Consider the following 25,452-nt stretch of genomic DNA (forward strand, 5'->3'; position numbering starts at 1 on the left):
CCTAGGCTGTTGACGCATGATACAGGGGGTGTGGGTAAATAGATGGACACCATATGTTAGACAGACATTAGGTCAACAGGGTCAAAAAGTCTACACAAAAAAAGGTAGACACCATGTGTTTTGCATTTTTGTGGTTTGTGTGGATAGTTTTGTCATCTGGGACCCCCAATTGTAGAACGGCTCGCCACGTTTCGGACTCGGTGGCTCGCCACAAGGTTTATCACCAACTATATGCAGACATGGATAGAGAAGGTATGAAATAGTCCAAAAACCATGTTACATTTAAAAAAAACATTTGTCTATTTTTTTTGTCGACCATTTTCATGTTGACCTTTTGACCGTCGACCTTTTGTACTGTCTACCTTTTTCATGTTGACCTTTTGACCCTGTCGACCTAATGTCTGTCTAACATATGGTGTCTATCTATTGACTATCTATCAACCTGATACAGGAGTTAACAATGGCACTTTCTATATACGTAATCTATTTCTATTAATACACTGTGGCACCTTAACATCTGTTATTTTTATTAATTTTAAACTAAGAATTTGTATTGGATTATACTTTTACACAAATCGTCCTAGTATTAATTATTTACAACCAGCCCTGGGATACACTTATCTTTGTTTTGACACATGGCGGCACCTACCATTAATGTGCGGTAACATACACCAGACAAACACTAAACTTTATCACTGGATCCAGTTTTTTCAATCTATTAAGCGCAAATCTGTTTGTTTTTGTGGATCTCTCTTTTTCAATGGCTTTAGCACAGATCTGGCTGTGACACTCGGGTGTTGTTCATCAAATCGACAGTGTCTAGGTCGACAATGTTTAGGTCGACAGTCACTATGTCAACATGGATGAAAGGTCGACAGGGTTTCTAGGTCGACAGGTCTAAAGGTCGACATGAGGATTTTTTATTTTTTTTTGGTGTCGTTTTCTTCGTAGAATGACCGGGATCCCAAATTAGTGCACCGCTTCGCTCTCGCCATGCTTCGGGCATGGTGCCTTCGCTCCGCTACCGCTTCGCTCGGCACACTTTACCGTTCCAAATGTAGTCCACGTGGATCGTTAAGTATGAAAAAATTTAAAAAAAGAAAAAAAATGTGAAAAACTCATGTCGACCTTTAGACCTGTCGACCTAGCACATGTCGACCTTCCATCCATGTCGACCTATAGTGGTCGACCTAGACACTGTCGATCTTCAGACCGGATCCCGTGACACTCACCTCCAGCTTACAAAGTGCCTTGTACTGAAACAGAAACACTCCCCAATCACAACCATCGCAAAAATGTGCATTACTGATAAAATACAGAAAGGCTTACAGTACATATATGATCACTTGTATATTTAGGAGGGTTTTTGGGACCTCTTGTTATATGCCAATTTCTAATTTACATTTAGTGGTAATTTAAAGAGTCTCCAAAGTACCAACAAATTGGAGAAGAGAGCCTGTACAAAAACACTATGTGGACTACTGAAAAACTAGTAGCAAAGGAAAGCAAAGCGAATCCCAAAAAATTCTTTAAATACAGTAATAGCAAGAGATTAAAGAAGGAGAGTATAGGCCCTTTAAAAGACAAGTTGGGAGTCTTAAGCAAAAATGATAATGACATAGCAGACACACTAAATGAGAGGACCCAATTCAGGGACTGACACACAATCTCAATAATGAGAATATCACACTGATAGGTACTTATTTAAGCGAGGAAGTAGTCTGTGACCGATTAAAACATTTAAAGATTAATAAATCACCAGGGCCCGATGGTATTCATCCAAGGGTTCTAATGGAGCTTCACTCTAAACTGGCAAAACCGCTATCTTTGAGGATTCAGTTATATCAGGTATGGTTCCCAAAGACTGGCGTATAGCGGAAGTAGTGCCTATATTCAAAAAGGGAAGTAAAGCTGAACCAGGTAATTATAGACCAGTTAGTCTTACATCTATAGTGGGGAAAGTATTGGAAGGTATTCTAAGAGATAGTATTCAGAAGTTCCTTGAAACCAATAAGGTCATTAAAAGGAATCAACATGGGTTTATGAAGGACAGATCCTGTCAAACCAACTTACTTGGCTTTTATGAAACAGTAAGCGCAAACCTAGATCAGGGTAAAGACGTGGATGTAATCTTTTTAGACTTTGCCAAAGCGTTCGATACTGTATCACACATGAGACTTATCTACAAGCTACAAGAATCAGGGCTAGGAAGCACAATATGCACTTGGGTCAAAAACTGGTTAGATAATAGGAAGCAGCGCGTTGTGGTTAATGGATCTTTTTCAACTTGGACTGAAGTGCTAAGTGGTGTGCCGCAAGGCTCAGTATTAGGACCGCTATTGTTCAATATTTTCATTAACGACCTAACAGAAGGTCTAGAGAGCATGGTGTCAATTTTTGCAGATGATACCAAATTGTGTAAGGCTATAAATACAGAGGAGGATGCCGAGTCTCTTCAGAACGACTTAGTTAAATTAGAAGCATGGGCAGCCAAATGGAGAATGCGCTTCAACACAGACAAGTGTAAGGTAATGCACTGTGGTAACAAGAACAAAAATTACACCTACCTACTAAATGGGGTAAAATTAGGGGATTCTGTACTGGAAAAGGACTTAGGTGTCCTCATAGATAGCAAGCTAAGCAGTAGTACCCAAAGTAGGACTGCAGCAAAGAAGGCTAATAAGATATTAGCATGCATAAAACGGGGTATTGATGCTAGGGACGAGAGTATTATACTCCCGTTATGTGAGGCCACACCTTGAATACTGTGTACAATTCTGGGCACCGTACTACAAAAAGGATATCCTGGAGCTTGAAAAGGTACAGAGGAGGGCGACCAAACTAATTAAGGGCATGGAGACGATGGAATACAAGGAAAGGCTTGAAAGACTAGGCATGTTTACATTGGAAAAGCGGAGACTAAGAGGGGATATGATCAACATCTACAAATATATAAGGGGACAATACACAGAGCTTGCGCGGGACCTGTTTTTGGTTAGATCAACACAGAGGACTCGTGGACACTCGCTCAGGTTAGAGGAGAGGAGATTCCGCACAATACGGCGTAAAGGTTTTTTTCACGGTAAGGACAATACGTGTTTGGAATTCCCTGCCCGAGGGAGTTGTAATGGCGGAATCTGTCAACACCTTTAAGAATGGGTTAGATAAATTCCTATTGGATAAGGATATCCAGGGGGTGCATAGTCATGCATTATAGTTACTATAAATAGGGATAAAATGCAACGGCTGACAGCAGCATCAGTCAGAAATTTTAGTCAAATCATCATGCATAGGACACCACAAATGGGTTGAACTCGATGGACAGTTGTCTTTTTTCAACCTCAGATACTATGTTACTATCTGATGGGGAAGTAAATATGAGTTTATGGGCAGATTTATGTTTTTCCCCCCAATATTATTTAAACTAGCTTTAAACTAATTAAAAATCACATTATAAATATTTTTTCAGAACTCCAAAATTATCGACAGGCTTTAATTTAGACAATGGCTTACTAGTGTTTTTTCACTGTTAATATAAAGGTTAAAAAAAGTCAGCTATTTGACATCTTTTATGACCCAAAAATACTTATTGGCACAAATACACTTCTGTACCGTTTTCCATTGTTATTTGCCACTTTTTTGGGTAGTTGAAGGCATACTTGCCGACCTACTGGCTGCGCCCAGGTTGGCTCAGCGGAGATGGGGAACGGCAATAAAGTGGGTGTGATGACACAATTGCAACATCACACCCTGCCCCACAATGCTGCAATTAACAACACTGTGGAGCAGAGGACAGGGCGACAATGACAATTCAGCGCACATTGCGTCATCAGCCACCCGGTCTAACCACTTCACTCGGTAAGTGGGTGCCTCTGGCATACCTCCCAAACTTGACCCTCTCCAGGAGGGACAGAAGAGACTTCTCTCTTAATTTACGATTGCCATCACCTGTAGTGAAACACCTTTCTTATCCGTTAACCCAGTGGTTCTCAAACTGTGTGCCATGGCACTGCAGCCTGGGGTGCCGTGAGACACTTGCTGGGGTGCCCTGTGTTGGTGGTCCAGGTCCAATTAAAATTATTTATGGTCAATGTAATAGGCAAAACCAGTGCTAGTGGTTGCCAATCATTGAATATGTGGACAAACAGAAGCAAATCTTGTCCCTCACCACACAATTGTCCCCAAGAATGACATATAAAGTCAATGTACTTATTTTAATACTACTTTCTAAATTTCTCAATAAGAAACTTTTGGCCTAGTGGTGCCGTGCAAAAAATTCCGATACTCTAGGGCGCCAGGATTCAAAAAAGTTTGAAAACCACTGCATTAACCTGTTCAAAACAGGTGATGGCAATCCTGAATTAAGAGAAAATTCCAGCAGAACATTCTGTCCCTCCTGGAGAGGGTCAGGTTGGGAGGTGTGCTCTGGGAGACTCGCCCACTCCTCTGGGTAGCCACCCGATTTTCATGCGCCTCCCGACCCCTCCACAGGATTAATAACTGAATATTACGGCAAAGTGAATATGCCCCAATGTGTGGTGCTACTTGCCCCCAGTGACTGCACATAGCCCCGTCTCCCGGAATCAGAGGACAGACAGGGGGATACCCCCTCCTGGGCCATCTGACAAACCGATGGAGCGGCACCTGGGCGGAAGCTGTGACACATCCTCTTCCTACCTGGGAAGGCTCCCTAACCTCCTCACATAGAGCGGCAGCGCTGACACGGAGCACAGGCGCCTGCATCCAGACAGCAGCCCTCTCACTGCGGGCGCCGCCATCTTGGCCAGACAGATCGCCCACACTACTCTGCGGCTGCGCCGGCAGGAAGTGACTGTCACATGTCGCACACTGCGGGACCATTAGTAGTGAGGGCACGGGCAGGTTATGTCATGTGTCAGTGGGAGATAATACGCAGGGTATGTGTAGTGGACACTGATAGTGTCTGCATCATACAGGACGGGACACAGATGCTGAGAGTTACGCCCCCCGGTGAACTGCACAGGAGTAACGCTACAAAGAAGTAGCGTTAATCAGTTGGCCAATAAGCGAGCGTCGCTGGCTGTTTGACGTCGTGATGATAACGCTGCCCACAGTTCTTACCCTCAGTTAAGATGGCGGGGATGAGCCTTCTCCGTTCAGCGGCGGCGTTTCTCAGCCGCTTGCAGCCGTTACAGCGCGGGCAGGTCGGGAAGGGTGCCCTGCAGAAAAGAGTGCCGCCGGCCATTACGGGTAAGGTGCCGGGCAGGCCCGGGGGAGGTTGGGTGCGGGGTGACCTTGGTGGCTGGAGGAGCAAAGCCTGACATTGAGGTGTCCCGGGTAGCCGGTGACATTGCCGCACATCGGTGTACACACTGTGCAGCGGAGTTTGCGGCTGGCCTCTCATTGTCCAATAGCATACCTCCCAGCATGACCCTCTCCAGTAGGGCCAGAATGCTCTGCTCCTGGACTTCCCTCTTAATATATGATTGCCATCACCTGTGCTAAAACACCTTTCTTATCCATTAACTTGTTTAAAACAGGTGCCGGCAATCATAAATTAAGAGAAAAGTCCAGAAGCAGGGCATCCTGTCCCTCCTGGAGAGGGTCATGTTGGGAGGTATGCAATAGGTTGCTGATAATTTGCTTATTGCTGCGAGTGTGCACAGGTGGCGGTGCCATGCTCAGCGTGCTGCCAGGCTGGCTGTGGGCATGAAAACTGGCACTAAAGACGCCAAAATGGACCACTTGTCTATATGAATAAGTCACTCTGTGACACTAGGCCTGAATCAGTGACAGATGCAGTTCACATTGCTCCTACATCTTTAGACGCAGCGATGTGTAAATATGCTAATGCCGCAGGGTGCGCCTGAGGGAGAAAGCCACCACCTGCCAGCATTGTATATCCGAGTGCTGTGTCGTAAGATCCAGGATCTGATAATCGGACAGAACATCGGCTGTCTGAGTAACCCTGAGGCATGTCCGACTGATATTTTCACATCAGTCGTGCGCATGCACTGTACAATTATCTTTTCGTTGTCCATAATTGTAAGTACTGCATAAGCCGAAAGTGACCTAAATTTAAAGCCTGCTTTTCTTCTCATGCAAAGCTCCTGTCCAGAAAAAATATGTATTGTAGTTTAAAGTCTGCTCTTTTTGTTTGAGGGAGCCCACTCAGAAAGACGCAATATTAGATTTAATACTTACAAATGGAGACAGAATATCGGACGTAAAAGTGGGTGAAAACTTGTGTTCCAGTGATCATCAAGCAGTATGGTTCAGCATAAAGACAGAGACTGACTCGTCCCATACAAAAAGAAAGGTGTAAGATTTTAGGAAGACAGGTTTTGTAGGGATGGGAAAATGTGTAAGCGATTCTTTGGCAGAGTGGAGGAACTTGGAAGCAGTGCAGGAGAGGTGTGAAACATTAAAAAGTGCAATATTAAAGGCAACAGACCTTTGTTTCGAAAGAAAAACACAAGGAAAAGGAAGCCAGTGCGGTTTGTGAAAGTAGTAGTAAGTATTGTGAAAGCAAAAAAGATGGCTTTTAGGAAATATAAGTAGACCCAAAATAATAGAGACAGAGATATGTTGTTAGACAGAAGGAGACTAAGAAGGTAATCTGATGTGCAAAGGTACAAGCTGAGGAGAAAATGGCCCAGTCAGTGGATAACGGAGGCAAAACTGTTTTTGGGGTATCTAAGCCAAAGATATTGGCAGGAGAATATACTAAGTGGGAGGTTCCCCCTTTGGTAAATGCTTATGTGGTGCAAACAGCAAATCCTTCCTGTCTTGGCCAAGACAGCATAAGAAGCGTGGAGCTGTTTGGCTGGTATGTCACTCAGCAGAGCAAATACAGCCATTCTGTCAGCCACAAGACTACAAACCAAATGTTGTCATCGTCTCACCTTGTTAGAAGCTCTACATTATCCTACCTCAAGGATGCCACTGACTGGAAAATAGAAACTTTCCTCGAGTCTACTTGCATGTGGGCACCATACATGCCCAGCTATGGCTTCGGCCTAGGTAGCTAAAATTATTGAAGGCTGAGTGCATGCGCTTGAAGACAGCCTCCCGTCAAATATTACTAGAGAACAACTGCCCCACATCTCCCATAATGGGGAAGCAGCTTGGGATGCAGGAGTGCTTGCCTCTAAAGGGTCTGCAACCTCTGTGGCAGCTTGCCCAAGCAAACCACGTTTCAAGCAATCCTGGGCTACCAGATGTCCAGCTTCTAAGTCAGAGGACAAACCATCTGCTACTCAACCTCAAGGCACTCAACAAGCTTATGCGGGTGCTCAGGTTTCGCAGGGAAATACTCTGTTCGATTATTCTGACAATGGAGCCTGGGGACTTATGGCCTACCTGAATATTCAGGATGCGTACCTACATATGCCTATCACTTAACAACAGCAGCATTCTCCTTCAGCAGCATTATTATATAGGGCACTTTAAGAAAGCTTTGGATTCTGGGTGTGCACTGGCTCCTCCCTCTATGCCCCTCCTCCAGACCTCAGTTTTACACTGTGCCCAGAGCAAGATGGGTGCACTGCAGAGAGCTCTCCAGAGTTCTCTGCCTGAAAGCATTTTTGTTTGGATTTTTCTTTCTACTTTTTACTACTTTTTCACAGGGAGCAATGCTGGCAACAGGCTGCCTGCATCGAGGGAGAGAGGAGCAGACTTTCTTGTCAAAGATAGTCTCTGCTTCCTCGGCTACTGGACACCATTAGCTCCAGAGGGGGTGAACGCAGGTTCTTACTGGGCGTCCACCCCCGGAGCCGCGCCGCCGTTCTCCTCACAGAGCCAGACGTACAGAAGACGTCTCAGGCGGCAGAAGCCTTCTGCTTCACTGAGGTAACGCACAGCACTGCAGCTGTGCGTCATTGCTCCCATACACCTCACACACTCCGGTCACTGTAAGGGTGCAGGGGGGGGGGGCACCCTGGGCAGCAATATAAACCTCTGCATGGCAAAAAGACTATATACATGTACAGGTGGGCTCTGTACATGTATATAAAAGAGCCCCCGCCATATTTTACTAAGTTTGAGCGGGACAGAAGCCCGCCGCCGAGGGGGCGAGGCTTCTCCCTCAGCACTCATCAGCGCCATCTTCTCTCCACAGCACTGCTGAGAGGAAGCTCCCCGGACTCTCCCCTGCTCACACACGGTGAAAGGGTGCTTAAAAGAGAGGGGGGGCACATAATTGGCATTACATATTACACAGCGCGGCTGGGGAAAAACATTTTGTGTTGGTCTCCAGGGTTATTGCGCTGGGGTGTGTGCTGGCATTCTCTCTCTCTCTGTCTCTCTCTCTGTCTCTCTCTCTGTCTCTCTCTCTCTGTCTCTCCAAAGGGCCTTGACAGGGATACTGTCTTCAGAAAGGGGTTCCCTGTGTGTGAGAAGTGTCGGTACGCGTGTGTCGACATGTTTGACGAGAAAGGCTCGCTTACTGTGGAGGGGGGAGTGTTTGAATGTCAGGTCGCCGTCGGCAACGCCGACACCGGAATGGGTGGATATGCTGAATGTCTTGAATGCAAATGTCAATCTATTGAATAAAAGGTTAGACAAGGCAGAAGCTAGGGATCAGTCAGGTACCCAGTCCATGCCTGTCCCTGTGGCGCCAGGCCCGTCGGGGTCTCAGAAGCGCTCCATATCCCAGATCGATGACATAGATACCGACACAGATTCTGACTCTAGTGTCGACTATGAAGATGCAAAATTACAGCCGAAGGTGGCAAAAGGTATTCGGTACATGATTATGGCCATTAAAGAGGTTTTGCATATTACTGAGGAACCCCCTGTCCCTGATACGAGGGTACACATGTATAAAGAGAAAAAGCCTGAAGTCACTTTTCCATCATCATTTGAATTAAGTGAATTGTGCGAAAAGGTTTGGGACTCTCCAGATAGACCACAGCACATTTACACTCACTCCGGTACTATTGCTAGACCGACTATGGCGTCGGCCTGGGTTTGTAGTGCGGTTGTGGCATGGGCAGATTCCTTATCTGCGGAGATTGACACCTTAGATAGGGATGCCATTCAAATGACCATAGAGCATATCAGAGATGCTGCCTTGTATATGAGAGATGCTCAGAGAGACATTTGTTTATTAAGCTCCAGAATAAATGCTATGTCTATTTCTGCTAGGCGACTCCTGTGGACCCGGCAGTGGACGGGAGATGCCGATTCTAAGCGGCACATGGAGTCCTTGCCGTACAAGGGGGAGGAGTTGTTTGGAGACGGCCTCTCGGACCTTGTCTCTACGGCTGGTAAGTCGAATTTCTTACCTTGTGTCCCCCTGCAGCATACTAAGAAGGCACCTCATTATCAAATGCAGTCCTTTCGTTCCAATAAAAACAAGAAGGTGCGGGGATCGTCCTTTGTTACCAGAGGAAAAGGCAGGGGAAAGAAGCTGCACACAGCTAGTTCCCAAGAGCAGAAGTCCTCCCCTGCGTCTGCAAAGTCCACCGCATGACGCTGGGGCTTCGTCTTCGGTTTTTCAGCCACGTCTGGGTTCAATCGCAGGTGGTTCCCTGGGCAGTAGAGATTGGGATACAGGCTAGAATTCGAAGACTTGCCTCCTCGCAGGTGATTGTCACAGTTCCTCATCTCTAGCAGGGAGAGGGATATTATTCAACCCTGTTTGTGGTCCCGAAACCGGACGGTTCGGTCAGGCCCATTTTAAACCTGAAATCTCTGAACTTGTACTTGAAAAGGTTCAAGTTCAAAATGGAATCACTCCGGGCGGTCGTCGCCAGCCTGGAGGGGGGGGGGGGGATTGGATGGTGTCCCTGGACATAAAGGATGCATACCTTCATGTACCAATATTTCCCCCCCCCCCCCCCCCCCCAATCAGGTGTTCCTGAGATTTGCAGTGCAGGGCTGTCACTACCAATTTCAGACGTCGCCGTTTGGGCTTTCCACGGCCCCGAGGGTTTATACCAAGGTAATGGCGGAAATGATGGTGCTCCTGCGCAGGCAGGGGGTCACAATTTATCCCATACTTGGACGACCTCCTAATAAAGGCGAGATCTCGGGAGAAGTTGCTGGACAGCGTGTCTCTGTCCATGAGGACGTTGCAGCTACACGGCTGGATTCTCAATATACCGAAGTTCCAGCTAGTTCCTACAACGCGTCTGACCTTTCTGGGCCTGATCCTAGACACAGACCAGAAAAAGGTTTTTCTTCCAATCGAAAAGGTTCAGGAACTCATGACCATGGTCAGGAACCTATTGAAACCAAAGAAGGTTTCAGTGCATCAGTGCACGCGGGTCCTGGGGAAGATGGTGGCTTCATACAAGGCCATCCCTTTCGGCAGATTCCATGCGAGGACTTTTCAATGGGACCTCTTGGACAAGTGGTCCGGGTCCCATTTACAAATGCATCAAAGGATCACCCTGTCTCCCAGGACCAGGGTATCTCTCCTGTGGTGGCTGAACAGTGCTCGCCTTCTAGAGGGTCGCAGGTTCGGCATTCAGGACTGGGTCCTGGTGACCACGAACGCAAGCCTCCGAGGCTGGGGAGCAGTGGCACTGGGAAGAAATTTCCAAGGTCTCTGGTCAAGCCTGGAGACTTGTCTCCACATCAACGTCCTGGAGTTGAGGGCCATATACAACGCCCTGCGTCAAGCGGAGAACTTACTTCGGAGAAGACCGGTTCTGATTCAGCCAGACAATGTCACGGCAGTGGCTCATATAAACCGCCAAGGCGGAACAAGGAGCAGAGTGGCCATGGCAGAAGAGACCAGGATTCTACGCTGGGCGGAAGGCCATGTAAGCGCGCTGTCAGCGGTGTGTCACGATCCGGGTATCTGGACGCCATTTCTTACCCATCAGATGCCTCCTAAGGCTGGCTCAGCGCTCCAGGACCGGATCCCATCTGTTATCCTAATGTTCACATTCCTGCATCCTCTCCTGTCTCTCTGAGACGCTGTCACAGTAACGCCTTATTACATCTGGCATGGCGTCTCCCGCGGCCTCCGCCGCCGTCCCTGAGCTTCTGCATGCAGAGTGTCAGAGTGGCGATTACGTCAGCCGCGGCCTCCGCTGTGTCCGCGTGGTTGGATGTGCACTTGTCAGCCTGGCGTCTCCTGTCTCCAGTGGCCGGCGCCGCCATTACTGTTTTCATTACCACATGGATTACAAACCAAACTTCCCTCCAAGTGTCTGCATGGGCGCAGCCATCTTGGATTCTGTCAGCTGATCATTTCCTCCAATCTGTTGTCAGTATTGTTAATCTGCATAATTGCCTAGCCAATCCCTTCCTTGCTGCAGGTATAAGTACACTGTGCCTGAGCAAGGAAGGCGTCAGTGCTTTGGTTGTCAAACCTAGTTCCTGTTTGTCTCTCTCCTGTGATTGTCTTCCAGGTTCCAGCTCCTGTCTCAAGACTTCCACCATAGAGACCCGCACCAGCATTCCACCTGCGGTGTAGCCTGACTCTCCAATCCATTGTGGATTCATCTGTTTCCAGCTACAACATTACCTGCTTCCAGCTCAGCTTCCAGCAGAGTACAGCTTCCCTTAAAGGGCCGGTGTCCTTTCTACACTTTACCACTCTCCACCGGTATTATTATTTCTCCGCTCTCAAGTTCTACATTTCAGTTCATATTTCATCGCTCCCAAGTTCATTTATTATTTAACTGGTTCCAGCCAGTATCCACTCCGTGCTAACAGTCTGGTTCCAGCCAGTATCCACAGCAGCTGTTTTATCTTCAGCAACCCAGCTTTTCCTGGAACACCAGCTGGCACAATCCTGGGTTATCTCCATTGCTACAGTCGGGCCTGGTAAGGACTTTCCATCTAGAAGATCATAAGAACTATCTCACACTACCAGTGCCCTGTGGCTCCTGCCATCCTGTAGTACCCAGGAACTGTATTTATTCTTTGCTGACTTTTTACGTTTTCTTTTACTGCTGCTGTGTTGCGGAGTTGTCATAATAAACATCATTGACTTTTATCCAAGTTGTCGTGGTCACGCCTTCGGGCAGTTATTATTCATGTTACTTACATGTCCAGGGGTCTGATACAATCTCCCAGGTTCCGGTACATCTCAGCCCCTACAACTGAGGCTGCCTCCCGTCAGCTCAGGCCCTCAGTTGTGACAGTAAGCACTGACCTAATGAATCCAGCCGGAGACCAGGATCAAGCGGCCAGGCCGATGCAAGAACTGGCAGCCCGACTAGAACATCAGGAGGCTGCACAGGGCCACATCATCCGCTGTCTCCAGGATTTCTCTACTCGGCTGGATGGGATTCAGACAACTCTCCGTGGATCAGGCGCGTCTGGTGCGTCAACCACAGTGACTCCAGCTATAACCCCACCCACCTTACCCATTTCTGCTCCACGTCTTCATCTTCCAACGCCAGCAAAATTTGACGGATCTCCAAGATTCTGCAGGGGATTTCTCAACCAGTGTGAGATTCAGTTTGAGCTACAACCTGGCAATTTTCCCAGTGACCGTACAAAAATTGCCTACATTATTTCTCTTCTCAGTGGCTCAGCCCTTGATTGGGCATCACCGTTATGGGAGAGGTCCGACACCCTGCTATCTTCCTACACTGCCTTCGTGTCAACATTCAGGCGCATCTTCGACGAGCCAGGCCGGGTAACCTCAGCTTCATCCGAGATTCTCCGTTTACGCCAGGGGTCACGTACTGTAGGACAATATCTGATACAGTTCCAGATCCTGGCATCCGAACTGGCATGGAACGACGAGGCCCTGTATGCTGCATTCTGGCATGGCTTATCTGAGCGTATTAAAGATGAGTTAGCTACCAGAGACTTACCTTCTAAGTTAGATGAGCTAATCTCACTCTGCACGAAAGTTGATTTACGTTTCAGAGAGAGAGCAACTGAGCGTGGAAGATCATCTGCTCCAAAATCTTCTGCTCCTCCTCCTCGTCAACTGTCACCATCTAAAGATGAGCCCATGCAACTTGGCCGTTCCCGTTTAACTCCTGCTGAGCGCCGAAGACGTCTCTCCGAGTCTCTCTGTCTCTATTGTGCAGCTCCGTCTCACACCATTAATGCCTGTCCCAAACGTCCGGGAAACTCCAAATCCTAGCTCGCCAAGGAGAGGGCCGGCTAGGAGTAATGATCTCCTCTCCATCTCCTCAAGATTGTAATCTCCCAGTCTCGCTTCAAGTTGCTCAACGTTATCGGAACGTCATTGCCCTCCTTGATTCCGGAGCAGCTGGGAACTTTATTACCGAAGCCTATGTTAAACGGTGGTCCCTACCCACCGAGAGACTTCCTTCGTCCATTTCTTTAACTGCCGTGGATGGCAGCAAAATTTTTGATGCAGTTATTTCTTTAAGGACTCTACCAGTTCGTCTGAGAGTGGGAGTTCTTCATTCCGAACTTATTTCTTTTTTAGTGATTCCAAGAGCCACACATCCTGTGGTCCTGGGCCTTCCATGGCTCCGTCTTCACAATCCTACAATTGATTGGACGACTACGCAAATCCTGGCATGGGGTTCCTCCTGTGCTGAGACATGTTTGTTTAAAGTATTGCCTGTCTGTTCTTCCTCCCCCAGGTCGTCTGATGTTCCACCTCCTCCATATCAAGATTTCACGGATGTGTTCAGTAAAGCTTCTGCTGATATCCTTCCTCCTCATAGAGAATGGGACTGTCCGATTGATCTCGTTCCAGGGAAGGTTCCACCTCGAGGCCGAACTTATCCGTTGTCTCTGCCTGAGACGCATTCTATGGAGGAATATATTAAAGAGAACCTAGCAAAGGGGTTCATTCGACCTTCTTCTTCTCCAGCCGGCGCAGGCTTCTTTTTTGTAAAAAAGAAAGATGGTGGTCTGCGGCCGTGCATCGACTACAGAGGTTTGAACGACATTACCATCAAGAACCGTTATCCTTTACCCCTGATTACTGAGCTCTTTGACAGAGTTAGCGGAGCTACTATCTTTACAAAGCTGGACTTGCGAGGTGCATACAATCTCATCCGGATCCGTGAGGGTGACGAGTGGAAGACCGCCTTTAACACCCGTGACGGACATTATGAGTACCTCGTCATGCCCTTCGGATTGAGCAATGCTCCAGCTGTCTTCCAGCATTTTGTCAATGAGATCTTCAGAGACATTCTATACCGTCATGTCGTGGTCTATCTAGACGATATCCTCATTTTTGCCAACGATTTAGAGGAACATCGTTTTTGGGTTAAAGAGGTTCTGTCCCGTCTCCGTGTCAATCATCTCTATTGCAAATTAGAAAAATGCGTCTTTGAAGTCAAGTCCATTCCGTTTCTAGGGTACATTGTGTCCGGTTCCGGACTAGAGATGGATCCTGAGAAACTACAAGCAATCCAAAATTGGCCGGTACCCTTAACCCTCAAAGGGGTCCAGAGGTTCTTAGGGTTCGCCAACTATTACCGAAAGTTTATACGAGACTTTTCCACCATTGTGGCGCCTATTACTGCTTTCACTAAGAAGGGTGCTAACCCGTCCAAGTGGTCTGAAGAAGCCATGCAAGCATTTCATCTTTTAAAACAAAGGTTCATCTCTGCGCCTGTTCTGAAACAGCCTGACATCGACTCTCCTTTCATCTTAGAGGTGGATGCCTCCTCCGTTGGAGTAGGAGCGGTGTTATCTCAGAGGGCTAAAGATGGCCATTTACACCCTTGCAGTTAGTTCTCCCCAGCTGAGCGCAACTATGCCATTGGCGACCAGGAGTTGCTAGCCATCAAGCTCGCTCTAGAAGAGTGGAGGTATCTGTTGGAGGGAGCTTCTCATTCAATCACCATACTTACAGACCACAAGAACCTTTTATACCTGAAGGGCGCACAATGTCTCAACCCTCGTCAGGCCAGATGGGCACTTTTCTTTTCCAGGTTCGACTTTAAACTCCAGTTCTGTCCGGGCTCTCAGAATCGCAAGGCCGATGCCCTTTCCCGCTCATGGGAGCAAGAAAATGAGTCGGAGTCTTCAGACAAGCATCCTATTATAAATCCGTTGGCATTCTCCACGGTAGGGATGGACTCTACGCCCCCATCAGGGAAAAGTTTTGTAAAGCCGATGCTAAGAAGCTCATGCATTGGGCCCATGCTTCCCGTTTTGCCGGACATACAGGTATCCAAAAAACCCTGGAGTTTATCTCTAGGTCCTATTGGTGGCCAACTCTGAAAAAGGACGTCTTGGAGTTTATTGCATCTTGCCCAAAGTGTGCCCAACATAAAGTATCCCGCCAGTCGCCTGCGGGGCAACTGGTTCCACTATCCGTTCCCCGTCGACCCTGGACCCACTTGTCGATGGATTTCATTACAGACTTACCCATGTGCAACAAGTTCAATACCATCTGGGTGGTAGTTGACCGGTTCACCAAGATGGCACACTTCATTCCTCTCACCGGTCTTCCGTCAGCTTCCAAGTTGGCTCAAGTATTCATACAAGAGATCTTCCGACTCCACGGTCTTCCTGAAGAAATTATCTCAGATCGAGGAGTTCAATTCACAGCCAAATTCTGGCGAAGTTTATGTCAAGTCCTCCAAGTCAAGCTAAAGTTTTCCACGGCTTACCATCCTCAGACCAATGGTCAAACCGAGAGGGTGAATCAGGACTTGGAGGCCTTCCTCCGCATCTATGTGTCCTCCTCTCAAGATGACTGGGTTCAATTACTTCCCTGGGCCGAGTTCTGTCATAACAACCAGTATCATTCTTCATCTGCTTCAACACCATTCTTCACTAACTTTGGATTCCACCCTAAAGTCCCTGAGTTCCAACCGCTTCCAGCAACTTCTGTTCCCGCAGTGGATATCACCTTGCATCAGTTTGCCAATATCTGGAAGAGCGTACGATCAGCTCTGCTCAAGGCATCGTTCAGGTACAAGAAGTTTGCGGATAAGAAGCGTCGAGCAGTTTCTGCTCTCAAGGTGTGTGATCGGGTATGGTTATCCACGAAGAATTTGAGGTTAAGAGTTCCCAGTATGAAGTTTGCACCTCGCTATATCGGTCCTTTCAAGATTGAACAAGTCATCAATCCTGTTGCTTACAGACTCCAGTTGCCTCCCTTCTTAAAAATACCCAGGACATTCCATGTTTCCCTGTTGAAACCGCTGATCTTGAATCGGTTTCATTCCTCACTTCCTCCAACTCCGAAAGTCCAAACTCAACGAGGCGTTGAGTATGAAGTGGCCAAGATCCTGGACTCGCGTCACCGTTACGGTCAACTACAATATCTTATTGACTGGAAAGGTTATGGTCCTGAGGAACGTTCATGGACCAATGCTTCTGATGTCCATGCTCCTGCCTTGGTCCGGAGATTCCATTCCAAGTTTCCTCAAAAGCCAAAGAAGTGTCCTGGGGCCACTCCTAAAGGGGGGGGTGCTGTCACGATCCGGGTATCTGGACGCCATTTCTTACCCATCAGATGCCTCCTAAGGCTGGCTCAGCGCTCCAGGACCGGATCCCATCTGTTATCCTAATGTTCACATTCCTGCATCCTCTCCTGTCTCTCTGAGACGCTGTCACAGTAACGCCTTATTACATCTGGCATGGCGTCTCCCGCGGCCTCCGCCGCCGTCCCTGAGCTTCTGCATGCAGAGTGTCAGAGTGGCGATTACGTCAGCCGCGGCCTCCGCTGTGTCCGCGTGGTTGGATGTGCACTTGTCAGCCTGGCGTCTCCTGTCTCCAGTGGCCGGCGCCGCCATTACTGTTTTCATTACCACATGGATTACAAACCAAACTTCCCTCCAAGTGTCTGCATGGGCGCAGCCATCTTGGATTCTGTCAGCTGATCATTTCCTCCAATCTGTTGTCAGTATTGTTAATCTGCATAATTGCCTAGCCAATCCCTTCCTTGCTGCAGGTATAAGTACACTGTGCCTGAGCAAGGAAGGCGTCAGTGCTTTGGTTGTCAAACCTAGTTCCTGTTTGTCTCTCTCCTGTGATTGTCTTCCAGGTTCCAGCTCCTGTCTCAAGACTTCCACCATAGAGACCCGCACCAGCATTCCACCTGCGGTGTAGCCTGACTCTCCAATCCATTGTGGATTCATCTGTTTCCAGCTACAACATTACCTGCTTCCAGCTCAGCTTCCAGCAGAGTACAGCTTCCCTTAAAGGGCCGGTGTCCTTTCTACACTTTACCACTCTCCACCGGTATTATTATTTCTCCGCTCTCAAGTTCTACATTTCAGTTCATATTTCATCGCTCCCAAGTTCATTTATTATTTAACTGGTTCCAGCCAGTATCCACTCCGTGCTAACAACAGTCTGGTTCCAGCCAGTATCCACAGCAGCTGTTTTATCTTCAGCAACCCAGCTTTTCCTGGAACACCAGCTGGCACAATCCTGGGTTATCTCCATTGCTACAGTCGGGCCTGGTAAGGACTTTCCATCTAGAAGATCATAAGAACTATCTCACACTACCAGTGCCCTGTGGCTCCTGCCATCCTGTAGTACCCAGGAACTGTATTTATTCTTTGCTGACTTTTTACGTTTTCTTTTACTGCTGCTGTGTTGCGGAGTTGTCATAATAAACATCATTGACTTTTATCCAAGTTGTCGTGGTCACGCCTTCGGGCAGTTATTATTCATGTTACTTACATGTCCAGGGGTCTGATACAACCTCCCAGGTTCCGGTACATCTCAGCCCCTACAACTGAGGCTGCCTCCCGTCAGCTCAGGCCCTCAGTTGTGACACGGTGTTCATCCCGGGGGTGGACAACTGGGAGGCAGACTTCCTCAGCAGGCACGACCTGCATCCGGAGGAGTGGGGACTTCATCAAGAAGTCTTTGCACAGATCGCGGATCGGTGGGGCCTGCCTCAAATAGACATGATGGCGTCCCGTCTCAACAAAAAGCTAAAGCGGTATTGCGCCACGTCAAGGGACCCTCAGGCGGTAGCGGTAGTTGCTCTGGTGACACCTTGGGTGTTCAGATCGGTCTATGTGTTTCCTCCTCTTCCTCTCATACCCAAGGTGTTGAGAATTGTAAGAATAAGCAGGGTCAGAACAATCCTCATTGTTCCAGATTGGCCACGGAGGACTTGGTATCCGGAACTGCAAGAGTTGCTCACAGAAGATCCGTGGCCTCTTCCTCTAAGGCAGGACCTGCTGCAGCAGGGGCCCTGTCTGTTCCAAGACTTACCGCGGCTGCGTTTGACGGCATGGCGGTTGAACGCCGGATCCTAGCAGAAAAAGGAATTCCGGAGGAAGTCATTCCCCTCCTGATCAAGGCTAGGAAAGACGTGACGTTAAAACATTATCACCGTATATGGCGGAAATATGTTCTTGGTGTGAGGCCAGAGCTGTTCCTACGGAGGAGTTCCATTTGGGCCGTCTACTTCGCTTCCTTCAAACAGGAGTGACTTTGGGCCTAAAATTAGGGTCCATAAAGGTCCAGATTTCGGCCTTATCCATTTTCTTTCAAAGAGAATTAGCCTCTCTTCCTGAGGTACAGACTTTTGTGAAGGGGGTGCTGCATATTCAGCCTCCCTTTGTGCCTCCGGTGGCGCCTTGGGATCTTAACGTGGTGTTACGTTTCCTTAAGTCACCTTGGTTTGAACCACTTAAAACTGTGGAGTTGAAATACCTCACGTGGAAAGTGGTCATGTTGTTGGCGTTAGCTTCGGCGAGACGTGTTTCAGAATTGGCGGCTTTATCGCATAAAAGCCCATACTTGGTTTTTCACGTGGATAGGGCAGAGTTGAGGACTCGTCCTAACTTTCTGCCAAAAGTGGTCTCATCTTTTCATGTGAACCAACCTATTGTCGTGCCTGTGGCTACAAGGGACTTGGAGGATTCAGAGTCCCTGGATGTAGTCAGGGCTTTGAAGATTTATGTGACAAGAACGGCTCGGATCAGGAAGACTGAAGCTTTGTTTGTTCTGTATGCGGCTAACAAGGTTGGCGCCCCTGATTCAAAGCAGACTATTGCTCGCTGGATCTGTAACACGATTCAGCAGGCGCATTCTACGGCAGGATTGCCGTTACCGAAATCGGTTAAGGCCCACTCCACTAGGAACGTGGGCTCTTCTTGGGCGGCTGCCCGAGGGATCTCGGCATTACAGTTGTGCCGAGCAGCTACTTGGTCAGGGACAAACACCTTTGCAAAGTTCTATAAGTTTGATACCCTGGCTGAGGGTATCCGGACTGAAAGTCGACAGTAACTAGGTCGACCACTATTGGTCGACAGTAACTAGGTCGACAGGGTCTTTATGTCGACGTGTTCTAGGTCGACGGGTCAAAAGGTCGACATGAATTTTTCACAATTTTTTTTTTTCTTTTTTTTAACCTTTTCATACTTAACGATCCACGTGGACTACGATTGGAACGGTAATCTGTGCCGAGCGAAGCGGTAGCGGAGTGAAGGCACCATGCCCGAAGCATGGCGAGCGAAGCGGTGCACTAATTGGGGTTCCCGGTCACTCTACGAAGAAAACGACACCAAAATAACATTAAAAACTCATGTCGACCTTTTGACCTGTCGACCTAGAACATGTCGACCTAGTTTCTGTCGACCAATAGTGGTCGACCTAGACATTGTCGACCTAGTTACTGTCGACTTTCAATACCACACCCGCTGAGGAGGACCTACTGTTTGCTCAATCGGTGCTGCAGAGTCATCCGCACTCTCCCGCCCGTTTGGGAGCTTTGGTATAATCCCCATGGTCTTTACGGAGTGCTAGCATCCTCAAGGACGTTAGAGAAAATAAGATTTTACTTACAGGTAAATCTATTTCTCGTAGTCCGTAGAGGATGCTGGGCGCCCGTCCCAAGTGCGGACTTCTTCTGCAAGACTTGTATATAGTTATTGCTTACATAAGGGTTATGTTATAGTTTTCGGTGATACCGTGGCTATGTTGTTGTTCATACTGTTAACTGGGTAAGTTTATCTTAAGTTATACGGTGTGATTGGTGTGGCTGGTATGAATCTCGCCCTTAGATGTACAAAAATCCTTCCATCTCCTCTGGGCACAGTTTCCCTAACTGAGGTCTGGAGGAGGGGCATAGAGGGAGGAGCCAGTGCACACCCAGAATCCAAAGCTTTCTTAAAGTGCCCTATCTCCTGCGGAGCCTTTCTATTCCCCATGGTCCTTACGGAGTCCCAGCATCCTCTACGGACTACGAGAAATAGATTTACCGGTAAGTAAAATCTTATTTTCCGATTGCTGCAAAGAGGAATGGGCGAAACTGCCCAAAGATAGGTATGCCAAGCTTGTGGCATCAAAGTCTTGAGGCTGTAATTGCTGCCAAAGGTGCATCAACAAAGTATTGAGCAAAGACTGTGAATACTTATGTACATGTGATTTTCTTAGTTTTTTATTTTCAATAAACTTTCAAAAATCACAAACTCTTTACGTTGTCATTAATGGGTATTGTGTGTAGAATTTTGAGATAAAAAAATGAATTTATTCCATTTTGGAATAAGGTGGTAACATAATAAAATGTGGAAAAAGTAAAGCGCTGTGAATACTTTCCGGATTCACTGTAGGTCCTGTAGAAATTAAGATAACCTAATCTGGGTGTTAGAACCTAAAATTACCTAATTTAACTATTAGAACGTGAAAAGACCTAATTCTGGGGCAGATATATTAACCTGGAGAAGGCTTAAGGAAGTGATAAAGCAGTGTTAAATGCAAGGTGATAATGCACCAGCCAATCGGCTCCTAACTGTTAATTTACATATGGGATCTGGTTGGCTGGTGTGTTTCACCTTGCATTTATCACTGGTTTATCACTTCCTTATGCCTTCTCCAGGTTAATACATCTGCCCCATTGTTACTTAAGTTGAAACTATATAAATTCACTGTGGAATAAGTAGTTTTCATATGTAATTCATATATACAGATCTGTCCTGCTACAGCCTTGCTTTGTAGCGTACACCGCGTGACTGCTGGCTCCTGGGAATCATGGGTGTGAGCGTATGCATGCACTCGTGATCCATTTGCTTCTATGGGAAAGCCGCGGCTGCAAATGGATCGCAGCCTCCTGTGGCATAGAGAATCGCGGAAGCATACACTGCAAGGTGAAAGCACATTTTTAAAACCATAATATTCTAAAACATGAATTTGAAAAAAACTAATTTTAGTTTTGTAGATGCTCGAAATCTGCGGCCTAGTTATTACTTACAGGCAGAACAGTTTTGCTTAGCATTGTATTGTAAAATCCATTTGAACTCAGAACTTTGTGTCAGTGCAAACTGTCAAATCTACCAATCGCCCAGCTTCCATTGTTTATCCCAGTAAAGAATATAATCTCATGCATAACTATTTTTCTTTTTAAAGTCGTGCAAACCTGATTCATTGGTAACCTATTCTTGATCCTGGCTAGATCATAATGTTTAATTAATTTCATTAATAAATACCAAGATCAACCTTTTAAATCTGCAATACACAAGGCCCATACTCACTGGATGATTTTGAGCTGAAAGCAGGTCACTTTTGGTGTGTTGAGCTGCTTTCAGCTCAAAGCTGCCCAGTGTGTATGCCCCGGCGATGAGGGCTGATGTGGATGATAAGACTAAAGTAATCACCATTATAAATACACAAACCCAATAAAATACATAAGTGCAGGTTAATTTTAACGTAGTCTCTACTGGGCAAAACAATCGGATAAAGCCGTAATGAGCAAAAATCCAGTTGTTTTGTCAAGGTCTGTGTACTTGCAGTAAGAATTGATGTTGCTTCTCTCAAACGTATCGTGAACAAGGGTTGGGTATGCGTTACCGCCACTGGGGTTCCCGGCAGTCAGCATACTGACTGCGAGATCCCGGTGGTCAGCATACAGACCGCGGAATGCTGGCGGGGGGAGTGGGCGAGCGCAACAATATTAAGTGAAATATATTGCTGTGAAATATATTTCTCTAACGTCCTAGAGGATGCTGGGGACTCCGTAAGGACCATGGGGATAGACGGGCTCCGCAGGAGACATAGGCACTTTAAGAAAGAATTTAGTTCTTGGTGTGCACTGGCTCCTCCCTCTATGCCCCTCCTCCAGACCTCAGTTTGATACTGTGCCCAGAGGAGCGGGTGCTTTTCAGTGAGCTCTCCTGAGTTTACTGATAGAAAGTATTTTGTTAGGTTTTTTATTTTCAGGGAGCTCTGCTGGCAACAGACTCCCTGCATCGAGGGACTGAGGGGAGAGAAGCAGCCCTACTCTCTGGAGCTAGGTCCTGCTTCTTAGGCTACTGGACACCATCAGCTCCAGAGGGATTGGTACGCAGGATCTCACCCTCGCCGTCCGTCCCAGAGCCGCGCCGCCGTCCCCCTCGCAGAGCCGGAAGATAGAAGCCGGGTGAGTATGAGAAGAAAAGAAGACTTCACAGGCGGCAGAAGACTTCATGATCTTCACTAGAGGTAACGCACAGCACTGCAGCTGTGCGCCATTGCTCCACACACCTCACATACTCCGGTCACTGTAAGGGTGCAGGGCGCAGGGGGGGGGCGCCCTGGGCAGCATTTGGGACCTCATGTTGGCAAAAGTACACATATATACAGCTGGGCACTGTATATATGTATGAGCCCCCGCCAAAATTACTGTATAAGCGGGACAGAAGCCCGCCGTCGATGGGGAGGGGCTTCTCCCTCAGCACTCACTAGCGCCATTTTTTCTCCACAGCTCCGCTGAGAGGAAGCTCCCCGGACTCTCCCCTGCTGATACATAACTTTTCCCCCCTCACACGAACTGAATGAGTTCTGTGAAAAAGCTTGGGAATCTCCAGATAAGAAAATGCAGATTTCCAAACGGATTCTTATGGCGTATCCTTTCCCGCCAACGGATAGGCTACGATGGGAATCCTCCCCTAGGGTGGACAAAGCTTTAACACGCTTATTCAAAAAGGTAGCCCCGCCGCCCCAGGATACGGCTACCCTCAAAGATGCTGCTGACCGCAAACAGGAGGTTACCCTGAAGTCCATTTATACACATTCAGGTACCTTACTAAGACTGGCAATTGCGTCGGCCTGGGTGTGTAGTGCTGTAGCGGCATGGACGGATACCTTATCTGAGGAATTGGATACCCTAGATAAGGATACTGTATTATTGACCCTGGGACATATAAAAGACGCTGTCCTATATATGAAAGATGCTCAAAGAGAAATTAGTCTACTGGGTTCTAGAATAAACGCTATGTCGATTTCTGCCAGAAGGGTCCTGTGGACTCGGCAATGGACAGGTGATGCCGACTCAAAAAGGCATATGGAGGTTTTACCTTACAGGGGTGATGAATTGTTCGGGGAAGGTCTCTCGGACCTGGTCTCCACAGCTACAGCTGGAAAGTCAAATTTTTTGCCTTATGTTCCCTCACAGCCTAAGAGAGCACCGCATTATCAAATGCAGTCCTTTCATTCACAAAGAAACAAGAAAGTCCGAGGTGCGTCCTTTCTTGCCAGAGGTAGGGGCAGAGGAAAGAAGCTGCACAACACAGCTTGTTCCCAGGAACACAAGTCCTCACCGGCCTCTGCAAAATCCACCGCATGACGCTGGGGCTCCACTGGCGGTGTCGGGCCCGGTGGGGGCACGTCTTCGGAATTTCAGCCACATGTGGGTTCACTCCCAGGTGGATCCTTGGGCAATAGAAATTGTTTCTCAGGGTTACAAGCTGGAATTCGAAGAGATGCCTCCTCGCCGGTATTTCAAATCGGCCCTACCATCTTCCCCCCCAAGAGAGGGAAATAGTGTTAAACGCAATACAAAAATTGTATCTTCAGCAGGTGGTGGTCAAGGTTCCCCTCCTTCAACAGGGAAGAGGTTATTATTCGACCATGTTTGTAGTCCCGAAACCGGACGGTTCGGTCAGACCCATATTGAATTTAAAATCTCTGAACCTATACTTGAAAAGTTTCAAGTTCAAGATGGAATCGCTAAGAGCGGTCATCGCAAGCCTGGAAGGGGGGGATTTTATGGTGTCACTGGACATAAAGGATGCGTACCTTCATGTCCCCATTTATCCACTTCATCAGGTGTACCTAAGATTTGCTGTACAGGATTGTCATTACCAATTTCAGATGTTGCCGTTTGGTCTCTCAACGGCCCCAAAGATTTTCACCAAGGTAATGGCGGAAATGATGGTGCTCCTGCGGAAGCAAGGTGTCACAATTATCCCGTACTTGGACGATCTCCTCATAAAAGCGAGATCAAGAGAGCAGTTGCTGAACAGCGTATCTCTTTCACTGAAAGTGTTACAGCAACACGGCTGGATTCTCAATAATACAAAGTCGCAGTTGGTTCCTACGACTCGTCTACCCTTCTTGGGCATGATTCTGGACACGAACCAGAAGAGGGTTTGTCTCCCGATAGAGAAGGCCCAGGAACTCATGACTCTGGTCAAGAACCTATTGAAACCAAAACAGGTGTCAGTGCATCATTGCACTCGAGTCCTGGGAAAGATGGTGGCGTCATAAGAGGCCATTCCCTTCGGCAGGTTCCATGCGAGGACTTTCCAATGGGACCTACTGGACAAGTGGTCCGGGTCACATCTTCAGATGCATCGGTTGATCACCCTGTCCCCCAGGGCCAGGGTGTCACTACTGTGGTGGCTGCAGACTGCTCACCTTCTCGAGGGCCGCAGATTCGGCATTCAGGACTGGATCCTGGTGACCACGGACGCAAGCCTCCGAGGTTGGGGAGCAGTCACATAGGGAAGAAATTTCCAGGGTCTTAGGTCAAGTCAAGAGACTTGTCTTCACATCAACATCCTGGAGCTAAGGGCCATATACAACGCCCTACGTCAAGCGGAGACCTTACTTCGCGACCAACCAGTTCTGATCCAGTCAGACAACATCACCGCCGTGGCTCATGTAAACCGCCAAGGCGGCACAAGGAGCAGAGTGGCAATGGCGGAAGCCACCAGAATTCTTCGCTGGGCGGAGAATCATGTAAGCGCACTGTCAGCAGTCGAATATGGAAAATGCTCCTTCGGGACCCCTAAATTGCGCAAAAATCACAAGGCAGCCTACTAGGTATATACAATCTCCAAGGTACCCCTCCAAAGTACCTGAAGTCTAATATAGAAAAAATTGGGTGGTAGAGAAAGTATTCCCTCAGGCGCTCAACATCAATATACAGATTAAAATTAAAAGGAGTAATACATCCCTTATTCAGTAGAGGAGATCCAGAGCACACTTAGGATTCTTCTTCACTTTTCAATATCTCACAAATACAGGAGAATATGTAAAAAAGAAATCATAACATGTGTAGTACAATCACAATTTAATGATAAAACACTAACACACATTAGACATAAACACAATTCACAGTAGAAAACTATCCAAAGGTTCCGCTGCAAGCGGGAAGCCAGAATAATTACCAGCAAATAGTGAGAACTGGTTTTTGTCAGCTCTCAAAATAGCAGTTTGTAATACAGTCACCAAGCGTCTCTCCGGAAAAGGCCACTGGAACTGGTGTTTTGGCAATCAATTCAGCTTTCCTGGTCCTTTAGCAACAGCAGCTTTGGAATCCGGTCTGTCCCTTAGATACCAACGCGTTTCCACCCGTGATGCTGCGGGTCTTTTTCAAGGTGAAGTAAG

General features: G+C 47.5%; 2 protein-coding genes across 3 annotated transcripts in view; one reads left to right on the forward strand and one right to left on the reverse strand.

The window, feature by feature from the left end:
- The window catches only part of MRPL47 (mitochondrial ribosomal protein L47), a 140,136-nt gene extending 135,252 nt beyond the window's left edge, over positions 1 to 4,884 (reverse strand). Inside the window, exon 1 of one of the 2 annotated variants that reach the window (XM_063916316.1) lies at positions 4,678 to 4,884. In XM_063916316.1, coding sequence (XP_063772386.1) covers positions 4,678 to 4,778 — 101 coding nt within the window. In that variant the 5' untranslated portion in view covers positions 4,779 to 4,884. Of the gene's footprint in view, positions 1 to 4,549; positions 4,582 to 4,677 lie in introns of those variants that run through there. The other variant, XM_063916317.1, reaches the window with a different exon arrangement.
- Positions 4,885 to 5,012: 128 nt separating this feature from the next.
- The window catches only part of NDUFB5 (NADH:ubiquinone oxidoreductase subunit B5), an 87,070-nt gene continuing 66,630 nt past the window's right edge, over positions 5,013 to 25,452 (forward strand). Inside the window, exon 1 of the mRNA XM_063916318.1 lies at positions 5,013 to 5,229. Coding sequence (XP_063772388.1) covers positions 5,112 to 5,229 — 118 coding nt within the window. The 5' untranslated portion in view covers positions 5,013 to 5,111. The remainder of the gene's footprint in view (positions 5,230 to 25,452) is intronic.

The sequence above is a fragment of the Pseudophryne corroboree genome, chromosome 4, assembly GCF_028390025.1.
Source record: "Pseudophryne corroboree isolate aPseCor3 chromosome 4, aPseCor3.hap2, whole genome shotgun sequence".
Classification (NCBI taxonomy): Eukaryota; Metazoa; Chordata; class Amphibia; order Anura; family Myobatrachidae; genus Pseudophryne; species Pseudophryne corroboree.